Genomic DNA, 10,903 nt, shown 5'->3' on the forward strand with positions numbered 1-10,903 from the left:
CACTAGCTACAATCCACCTAGTATAGGATTGCGCATATTTACAGCAACCAATATAATATTTCCATAACATAGGAAGCTATAGATACAACTAGATTCGATATTTACTATTATTAAAAAAAAGCTCATCTTCTAGTGAAGATTTAAAACACAGAAGATTGTTCAATTAATTTAGTACAGCAGTATTGTGGATTTCTAGGATACTGCTTCCGGTATTCAGCAAAGACACCAAAACTTATTCAGTAAAATGACAAAGAATAGTGTTGTTCACACTTCAAAAGAAAGCTTTAATTAGAAATAGTTATATACACACTGTAGAATTAAATTAAACTTTATACAAATATTAAAATACTATCTTCACACCCATTGCAATGTACAGAGAAAACCATAAACTGAAAGCATTGAAATGCAGAATCAAGACGTGGACTTTTTTTCTTTTTTTGTTATTTTTAGGGAAGCAGCACCGTACAACGGTACTTAGGACGCAAAATTAGTTCAAAAGCTTTGTTTTCCCCCTCTGCATCCCTCAAATGCAACACTGCAGCAAACAAGGTAAGAAAATGTGAAATTGGTGGTGGTTTTAGGCATTGCCATATCACAGTCACAAGAGATACCTCTGGGGGAGGGAAAAAAAGAGATGGACAATCTTCGTGTCCAAAAAGAAAAAAAACATACATAAAAAACACAACACAGTTTATGCATAGAAAAAAAATATATAAAGTAAGGCCATTGGGAACAGAGTAAAACGCGAATCAATATCGTAAAGCAATAGACAGAGGGATTTATGATTACAAACAAAATAAAAGTATTTAGACGTACAGGTCTAAGGCAACATTCTCCGTTTGTGTTCATGTAGCCGTTGACGATATTGACAGAAATAATTAACAGTCAAACGAAATGGTGAAACAGACAGAGAAACGTTGCCTACTCAAAGTTATGACGAACGCACCCTCAACGTCATTTGTTTGCCACAGTGACAAGCGCCAAACTAATATAAACAAGCACAGGGTTTGCTACGTCCATAACGCCATCCTCATCTTCTGATGCATGAAGAGAGGTTCCGTAAGCAGATGTGACATCAAATAAAACTGTCCTTGTTCAACATTATAATAAAAGGGAGAAGGGGGGGGAAGGGGGGGTTAACAATATTCGCGTACTACAACCAGTTGCAGTAGTGTCAATGATGATGATGGTACAGATGTGTAGCTAAAACTCTTTTTATTCAGCTGTATGTGTGTGTGTGTCGGTGCGGGAGGGGAAGCGGCATGGAAGTTGGTGACCGTGCCAAACAACATGTTGCCGTGTGTGAAAAAAAAAAGACCCTTCCCTGATAGGGAAACACCTGAAGGCGACACAGCCCTCTTCGGTCGCAAACAGTCGAGTTGTGTTCCTGCTGCCAGACAGCATGTCCAGGGAGAAGGCCAGATATACAACACAGTCCAGCAGTCCAGCCACACCCACGGCGAGCACAGCATCCTCTCACAAGGAGTACGGCTTGTGACAGAAATACAAGCGCTTGTTGTATCGCCGCGGTGACACGGGGGCGTGTGCTGGCCTGGCGCAGCAGCCGCGGGGGGGCTGCATGCGTGCCCACTCCACCCTGGTCTGCCCACATGCAGCAGGGAGAGGGGATCATGCTGGGTTAGGAAAGGCCTGTCTGAGCCGGTGCTTAGTGAACATGCAGTATACAGGACTAGCACACAGACCCTGGGGAACACTCACATCTCAACACTCCTTCTGCTCTACCTCAACACTTGAGGAGCAGGATTCACCATCAGTATCATCACCATCATCACCATCATCAATCATTATCAATCATCATCATCAATCATCATTAATCAACAATCATCATCAATCGGATAAATGCATCTTCATTCTCGTCTTGCTACTTGTGATTTGGAGATAAGCCTTAGTGAGTGCCTTTGTTCAGAGATGCACATCAAGTGTGTACGACGTACAGTGATACATAGCCAACAGTACAACCCCCCCCCCCCCCCCAAAGAAACTTGACTCGAGTTATGTATGCTCATATACATATAGACTTTGATGCTCATATACATAACCACTTTAATGGCAGTCTGTCACGAGGCCAGTCCTGTAGCTGGTTTCTAGCGGGCAGCAGCCCTGCTGACCTGTGGGAGGACGAGCCAGCTTCACAGGCTACAGGGCGCAGAGAGAGAGGCGGGGGGAGGGGGGGCCTAGACGTGGGCAGTAGACGTGGAAGACTCGGGCAAGGGGGGGATGACATAGTTGCTTTGCTGCGTTCAGAGGTCCCAGCTGAGGGGACAGCCGGCTTCCTTGTTGATACTGAGTGTGGCTGCTGGGGGATGTAGTTCACAGGGGAGAGGAGGGGGAGGAGCCACACTGTATCAGCAGAGAGGAGGGGGAGGAGCCACAGTCACACTGTATCAGCAGAGAGGAGGGGGAGGAGCCACAGTCACACTGTATCAGCAGAGAGGAGGGAGACGCTGGAAAGGGGCTTCAGGCTTCTTTCAACAGGGGAATATCTGCCGAGGAACAGAGGAGAGCACGTTACTGAAGGGTCAAGGTCTTGGCAGCTCTCAGCTACAGCACCCATGTTTGTTCACACACGCAGACACGCAGACACGCAGACACACACTGCACCTACCGTCAGAAAAGTCGTCCACAGAGGTGACGGAGAGCAGGCTGTGCTGGTCGCTGCTCTCCGAGTCCCTGCGGAGGGGCAGGGGCGCGGCACACGCCCCCCCAGGGTGGTCCGCCAGCCAGGAGGAGCAGGAGGAGGAGGAGGGGGTGGGGGCCTGGTGGACCAGAACCGTCTCTGCGTGACAGGAGGAGGTGGAGGGAAGGCAGATCTCCGTGTCTTTGAGGGGAGCTCTGCTGGGGCCCTCCCCACCCTCGGCCCCCTGGGGCCCCTCGGAGAGGACGATCTGGACCCGGGACTCCTGGGGAGGGGGCAGGGACGCCCCCCCGCCACTGCCGTACACAGCCTCCTCGTAGGAGGGGAGAGCCACCTGGACCCCCTCCACCACCATGGAGGCTGGCTGGCCCGACACACCTTGCTCCCTCCTGGACATGACGGACAACGGAGAGAGGAATAAGGGAGCGGGGGGGAGAAAAGGGAGATTTTTAATTGCATGCCACATAGTCTTAGCGGTGGTGTGATGGGAGCTGGCCATCCCAGCAGAAGGGGTGTCAGGGTGATTGGACTTCAACGTCAGGCCCTGGATCACAGGCCACCAAGCCTTCAGGCACACAACCTAATCAGCCCTGCTGCCAATCAGCATTACATCTCTCTACTGACTGCTAGTCACATGACTGTGGCAGGGAAGCACACAGGAGTGGCTCTCAGCTGCTAGTTAGGAGCAGCAATTGTAAAACCTGTTTTCAAACCACTTCAAATATGTATTCTATAACCTGACTAATAGATGGAAGTTTTGAAGGCTTGCCTGTATGTTGGGGCTGTGTGTGTGAGTGTGCGTGTGTGTGAGTGAGTGTCTCACCTGCTGTGGTGGAAGGACTTGAGTTTGGGTTGCAGCAGGACAAACAGGACCACCAGCAGCAGGATGAGAGCTACGGAGCTGGCGGTGGACGCCACGATGGAGAGAGCAGGCATGGCCAGCGGAGAGCGAGGCTCCTTGTCTGCGGACACACAGAGGGGTCAGAGGAGAACCTCGTAGCTACACACATACCCACCCTCCCTCAAACCCCTCCCTCCCTCAAACCCTGTCCCTCCCTCCCTCACCTTGGCTAAGGCGACAGCTGATCTGCATGGGGGCGTCCCAGTCCCCGTTCTGGCAGGTGAGGAACTTGTAGTCTCCCTTGAGGGCGTAGCCCTCGTCGCAGAAGTACTCGATGACCGTCTTCTGGGAGAGTTGGTGGCATGGCGACGGGTGGCAGCGGTAGCCTCCGTTCTCTGGCTCTGTGGGGGGCATGCACACTGCGGAGAGGGAGACCCCTTCAGCTCAACCCAGCACCAGGGAGACCCGTACGCCCGCTGTCAACAGAGAGCTCGGGGGTGGGGGTGGGGGGAGGTGGAGCGTGGGGTGTCCGTGGGGATCTTACCGTTGGTGCGGATGCAGCGGGGCGGCAGGTGGGACCAGGCCCCGGAGCTGGTGCAGGTGATGGAGGAGGGGCCGTCGGGGGCGTAGCCCGGCTCACAGCCGTACGTCAGCAGCGTGCCCGGGGGGAAGGAGCCCCGGTTAGCCTCCGTCAGGTTCATCAGGTCCCCATGCTGCACCCCAGCCGGCCGAGAACAGCCTGGACACACACAGAGAGAGAGAGAGAGAGAGAGAGAGAGGAGGGTTAGGACTGGGAGGAGACAGCAGACAAGTACTAAGGTAGGGGGAGGAGAGGGAGACGAAGTAAAACTCGTGAAGAGTAGGACAGGAAATGTTCCTGGAACACATGTGTGTGTGTGACTGATGAAGTGAGCTAGTCATCTCCGTGATGCTTCTTCATGAGCTCACCTCTGGTCTCCAATAACAAAGTGAGAGTGCTTCTGACAAAGAGCCTTGACTCGGCTCATTCAGCCCAAGCTGAATCCCACAAGGTAAACACTTAACCCCTCCACAGAAGGAAGGGAGAGCGTAAAGCTCTCAGTCACCTGCAGCACCATCCACTTTCCAATACTCCCGTCTGTGACGTCGCCATGTCACGCGTTTGTGTGTGCGCGGTACTCACGGTACGGGGAAGTGCTGGTGTGTGCCAGAACATTCCCAGAGTCAACACACCCTTGTGCTGACGGCTACCATCAGGTGAGTGGAGCACCACCCCAGAAAGCTGCAGGTCTGAACTCCTCCAGTGCAGCCAGGCCTACTGCCTGTAAAGCCCCAGGTTCATGACTCCCTGGTGACCCGGCACTCAGGGAAGGCAGACAGAGCCTCTGATGGGATCCAGACCCCCAGCTCTGATCACGACCCCAGCCCTTCCCATGTTCCAGCTCTGATCACGACCCCAGCCCTTCCCATGTTCCAGCTCTGATCACGACCCCAGCCCTTCCCATGTTCCAGCTCTGATCACGACCCCAGCCCTTCCCATGTTCCAGCTCTGATCACGACCCCAGCCCTTCCCATGTTCCAGCTCTGATCACGACCCCAGCCCTTCCCATGTTCCAGCTCTGATCACGACCCCAGCCCTTCCCATGTTCCAGCTCTGATCACGACCCCAGCCCTTCCCATGTTCCAGCTCTGATCACGACCCCAGCCCTTCCCATGTTCCAGCCCAGTCCGGCCTGCTTGACTGGTCTACAACGACCAACACACACACACACTGTGCGTGAGTCTGTGTGTATGCTTACGAGTGCCCCTCCAAAAAAAAAACTCTAATCACCAGGGGCAAGTGTGCCCCTAAGCTGTAATCGGGAGATTAACTGCAAACATGCTTATAGAGCACACAGTCTTGGCCCTGTGCTGCTGTGAGGATTCAGGTCCCAAGAGCCTCAGTCTGCCTGAGGATGGAGAACAGTGTTAGTAGACGGTCCAATATCCTGCTGTGAGCGTGCACACTCCAATAACCTGCATTAATCCCTTCCTCCTCCTCCTCCGACAACTGACACCTTGACCTGAGCCTCTTCCTCCATGATGCTGGAGTAGGGACGAGGTCTGGAGAGGTACAGATAGGCCTGTGGGGGTCTGGAGGCTGATAATTGATGAGGGTATGCTGAGACTATGGCAGGAGACAAACCGCCCGGGGTGCAGAGGACTGATTAGAGCTGGAGGATAATAACCTTTAACAGACTGATAAACGATGTGCAAGTCAGAGGAGGCCTCATAGCCTCTAATGGCTGGCAGCTCAGTGTTCATTTAATTCATAACTTCACAGAGTGCCAGGCTCTCCCTCTCTCACTTCCCTGCTGCATGGCCCGGAGCTGGTAAACAAAGACAAGTCTGCTCAGACCAAGCCCAACGAGTGCTGAGTAGGCAAATCAAACGACCGCTGACAGTTAGATCAGAGTGAAATCCTAAACACTCGAACGAGGGTGGAGCTCCGGACAGAGGGAGGTGGGGAGAGGAGGAGAGGGGAGGCGGGGAGGGGGAGGTGGGGAGAGGAGGAGAGCGGAGAGCACAGGCAGGGAGGGGGAGACGGGGACAGGGAGAGGAGGAGAGAGGGGGAGTCGGGCAGCAGGTTCTCAGAGCAGAGGCATGGACAGGTTGCGGCAGGTAGTCAAATGTTTCCAGGAGAGGTTCTGTACAACAACAATGGGTAGAACACACACATACCATGGCAGAGGGAGGGGCTGATGATTACAGCCAGAGTCAACAACAGTTTATTATGTTAATGTAACTATGTGTGTTCAGGTAACTGTGTGTGTGTGTGTGTGAGAACAGTACCAAAAGTACAAAGTCACTCTTCACTGATTAACTGGTCAGCTTGCTGTCGGAAGGCGTTTCCAGGAGCTGCAGGTAAGGATCTGTCTGACACAAAATGGCCACCGCATACAGGCACAAACATCTACTAATGAAAACACAGCAGTCTTGCCTCTCTGAGTGGAGTTCCTGTCCCATGCCTACAGACAGTAATGGATGACATTTCCACTGCAGCCCCCATCATTGGGGCTCTAGTCATGCGGTTCCTCTGGCCCCTGTGGAGACAGGCCTGGGCAGGGGGGCGTTCAAATCCCCTCAACTCTTAAACTGTGCTCTCCAAATCTCCAGCTCCATCTGTCGCCAATGACAACGGCCTAAGAAAGGGACCAGGAGGATGTGTGTGTTGGGGGGGGGGGGGGGGTCTTAGGCTGAGGCAAATTGAAATTGTAATTATTCTTCATTACAAGCAGGGAGAGATCCAAAGCAGAGCAGATTATTCTACCGACGCCTTAAATCTGCAGCTGGTTAGAGAAGCTGTGGGACAGTAGAGCAGACAGAGGAGAGGGGATGGAGAGGAGATTAGACCAGTGAGCTAAAGCCCTCTCTGCCGCTATCTGCTGGTAAATATGTTTTTGTTTCTTTGTTTGTCACCCTCTTAAGTCCATTGTTGTTGTTGTTGTTGTGTTGGGACAGAGTGTGTGTTTTGCTGTTCCGTCCCTATCTGGAGAGCTAATCCCCAGGATGTGATCCTGTGGCTCATGGCAGGACACCAGGGGAGAGGCTGAGAGCTGGCCCTCCTCCAGAGACTGGGGGTGTGTGTGTGTGTGTTACTGCATTACCCTAGATCTCTCGTCCATATCTCGCTGTAGCAATATAGATGTAGCTAATCTGTTCTGTCCCCGATAGCCACGCTAGGCGCTAGCTCTGGTTAAACCTACACGATGGAACCTGATCTAATCCGTTGGTCGGGCTGTATGGCTTCCTCGTTCACAAACTGGGGCACTGCATCACACTCCGGGTCTGATATGAGAGAAAGTTCATACAGTAGGAAGTACTAACACCAGGCCTGATACACGTTCCGTAGAGAGCGAGTAAGACAGGAGGCCTGATATCTGCATGTGTGATACTAGCCATCTCTGTTTCCTCTGTGTACAGCGTCGAACCGCCATGCTGAGACACACACACACAGCTCATGTTTCTGTCCACTCAGAAGACAGCTGGGGTCTGCCTGAGTCATGAGAGAAGAAAATATATAGCTGCCTGTCTCCTGGAGAGGGCGAGGGAGGGAGAGAGAGAGAACAGAGAGAGAGAGAACAAGCTGTACAGGTTCTTCATGACACTGCTTCGTCGACAGGACCGCAGGGAGAGGGCAGAGTGCTGTTGAGGGGAGAGTGGAAGTGAAGGAGAGAGGGAGAGGGGGTGAAGGAGAGAGGGTGAAGGAGAGGGGGAGTGAAGGAGAGAGTGGGAGGGAAGGAGAGGGTCAAGGGGAGGGGGAGTGAATGAGAAAGGGTGAAGGAGAGGGGGAGTGAAGGAGAAAGGGAGTGAAGGAGAGGGGGAGTGAAGGAGAGAGGGAGTGAAGGAGAGGGGGAGTGAAGGAGAGAGGGAGTGAAGGAGAGGGAGTGAAGGAGAGAGGGAGTGAAGGAGAGGGGGAGTGAAGGAGAGGGGGAGAGGCAGCAGGATTGTAAGCACATGCCTGAGCACACAGATGAAGGCTGCCATGATGCGTGTTACAGCAGAGCCGGCCCTGTGTTACAGCAGAGCCGTCCCTGTGTTACAGCAGGGCTTAATGCTGTCGCACACGCTGTGTAACACACTGCAGTTTGAAACAGACAGGTTGGAGAAATAGTTGTTTAACCTAAAACCTGATGGTTTACACACACACACACACACACACACACACACACACACACACATCTAAACACTTGAAGACAGTGCTCAACCGGAGCAAAAGGCTACACAAGGAACAACCCACGCATGCATTCCACAAGGCTCAGGCTTCCTGTAGGCTTGCTCACTGTAACAACAGGCATCACATCCCCACTCTGATCCTGACCATAACTATATAAAGTCCGAGAACTGTGGGATATTCCTGACACACAGACTTCCTGAAACTCAGCCAATGAACAACACTTCCCCAAACACTCCAGCCCCACCTCTATCCCTCTCTCTTTCCCTTCTATTCCTCTACCCCTCTCTCCCTCTGCCCTCTCTCTTCACCCCCTCCTTCTCACCCTCTACGCCCCCCCCTATCTCCACCACTCTCCTTCTCTCTCTACCCCCCTCTCCCTCTGCCCTCTCTCTTCACCCCCTCCTTCTCACCCTCTACGCCCCCCCCTATCTCCACCACTCTCCTTCTCTCTCTACCCCCCCCCCTATCTCCACCACTCTCCTTCTCTCTCTACCCCCCCCCCTATCTCCACCACTCTCCTTCTCTCTCTACCCCCCCCCCTATCTCCACCACTCTCCTTCTCTCTCTACCCCCCCCCCCTATCTCCACCACTCTCCTTCTCTCTCTACCCCCCTCTCCCTCTGCCCTCTCTCTTCACCCCCTCCTTCTCACCCTCTACGCCCCCCCCTATCTCCACCACTCTCCTTCTCTCTCTACCCCCCTCTCCCTCTGCCCTCTCTCTTCACCCCCTCCTTCTCACCCTCTACGCCCCCCCCTATCTCCACCACTCTCCTTCTCTCTCTACCCCCCTCTCCCTCTGCCCTCTCTCTTCACCCCCTCCTTCTCACCCTCTACGCCCCCCCCTATCTCCACCACTCTCCTTCTCTCTCTACCCCCCTCTCCCTCTGCCCTCTCTCTTCACCCCCTCCTTCTCACCCTCTACGCCCCCCCCTATCTCCACCACTCTCCTTCTCTCTCTACCCCCCTCTCCCTCTGCCCTCTCTCTTCACCCCCTCCTTCTCACCCTCTACGCCCCCCCCTATCTCCACCACTCTCCTTCTCTCTCTACCCCCCCCCCTATCTCCACCACTCTCCTTCTCTCTCTACCCCCCCCCCCTATCTCCACCACTCTCCTTCTCTCTCTACCCCCCCCCCTATCTCCACCACTCTCCTTCTCTCTCTACCCCCCTCTCCCTCTGCCCTCTCTCTTCACCCCCTCCTTCTCACCCTCTACGCCCCCCCCTATCTCCACCACTCTCCTTCTCTCTCTACCCCCCTCTCCCTCTGCCCTCTCTCTTCACCCCCTCCTTCTCACCCTCTACGCCCCCCCCTATCTCCACCACTCTCCTTCTCTCTCTACCCCCCTCTCCCTCTGCCCTCTCTCTTCACCCCCTCCTTCTCACCCTCTACCCCCCCCCCCTATCTCCACCACTCTCCTTCTCTCTCTACCCCCCCCCCTATCTCCACCACTCTCCTCTCTCTACCCCCCCCCCTATCTCCACCACTCTCCTTCTCTCTCTACCCCCCCCCCTATCTCCACCACTCTCCTTCTCTCTCTACCCCCCTCTCCCTCTGCCCTCTCTCTTCACCCCCTCCTTCTCACCCTCTACGCCCCCCCCTATCTCCACCACTCTCCTTCTCTCTCTACCCCCCTCTCCCTCTGCCCTCTCTCTTCACCCCCTCCTTCTCACCCTCTACCCCCCCCCCCCTATCTCCACCACTCTCCTTCTCTCTCTACCCCCCCCCCTATCTCCACCACTCTCCTTCTCTCTCTACCCCCCCCTATCTCCACCACTCTCCTTCTCTCTCTACCCCCCCCCCTATCTCCACCACTCTCCTTCTCTCTCTACCCCCCCCCCTATCTCCACCACTCTCCTTCTCTCTCTACCCCCCCCCCTATCTCCACCACTCTCCTTCTCTCTCTACCCCCCCCCTATCTCCACCACTCTCCTTCTCTCTCTACCCCCCCCCCCCCTATCTCCACCACTCTCCTTCTCTCTCTACCCCCCCCTATCTCCACCACTCTCCTTCTCTCTCTACCCCCCTCTCCCTCTGCCCTCTCTCTACCCCCCCCCTATCTCCACCACTCTCCTTCTCTCTCTACCCCCCCCCTATCTCCACCACTCTCCTTCTCTCTCTACCCCCCCCCTATCTCCACCACTCTCCTTCTCTCTCTACCCCCCCCCCTATCTCCACCACTCTCCTTCTCTCTCTACCCCCCCCCTATCTCCACCACTCTCCTTCTCTCTCTACCCCCCTCTCCCTCTGCCCTCTCACCCTGTCTCTCCCATGCACCACCACACACACACGGTTTCCAAACAGACACTAACACGAGGAGTCAGATGAGGAGTCAGATGGCTGAGTGGTGAGGGAGTCGGGCTAGTAATCAGAAGGTTGCCGGATCGATTCCCCACCGTGCCACATGATGTTGTGTCCTTGGGCAAGGCACTTCACCCTACTTGCCTCGGGGGGAATGTCCCTGTACTTACTGTAAGTCGCTCTGGATAAGAGCGTCTGCTAAATGACTAACTGTAAATGTAAATGTAACACTAGCCCCCCCACTCCAACGCCCTTCCTGAATCGCCTGAATGCTTGAAACCAGAGGCCACGTGTACTGGTGTTATAGCTGTTTTGCTGTGTAGCCAAGGGCACACAGTCACAGATGTCAGAAGCCCGCTCCTGAATAGGACCTACACATCCAGACCTCTATGGGGGTGAATATGCATGAGAG

The 10,903-nt window shown here is 54.2% G+C and overlaps 1 protein-coding gene across 1 annotated transcript in view; it reads right to left on the minus strand.

The window, feature by feature from the left end:
* Nucleotides 1-258: 258 nt before the first annotated feature.
* susd6 (sushi domain containing 6) overlaps nt 259-10,903 on the minus strand; it is a 21,449-nt gene continuing 10,804 nt past the window's right edge. Inside the window, exons 3-7 of the mRNA XM_047021089.1 lie at nt 4,042-4,236; nt 3,722-3,916; nt 3,480-3,618; nt 2,627-3,045; nt 259-2,504 (exon numbers count right to left, since the gene is read on the minus strand). Of these exons, the coding sequence (XP_046877045.1) occupies nt 2,479-2,504; nt 2,627-3,045; nt 3,480-3,618; nt 3,722-3,916; nt 4,042-4,236 (974 nt within the window). The 3' untranslated portion in view covers nt 259-2,478. The remainder of the gene's footprint in view (nt 2,505-2,626; nt 3,046-3,479; nt 3,619-3,721; nt 3,917-4,041; nt 4,237-10,903) is intronic.

Source organism: Hypomesus transpacificus, chromosome 6 (assembly GCF_021917145.1).
Source record: "Hypomesus transpacificus isolate Combined female chromosome 6, fHypTra1, whole genome shotgun sequence".
In the NCBI taxonomy this organism is placed as follows: domain Eukaryota; kingdom Metazoa; phylum Chordata; class Actinopteri; order Osmeriformes; family Osmeridae; genus Hypomesus; species Hypomesus transpacificus.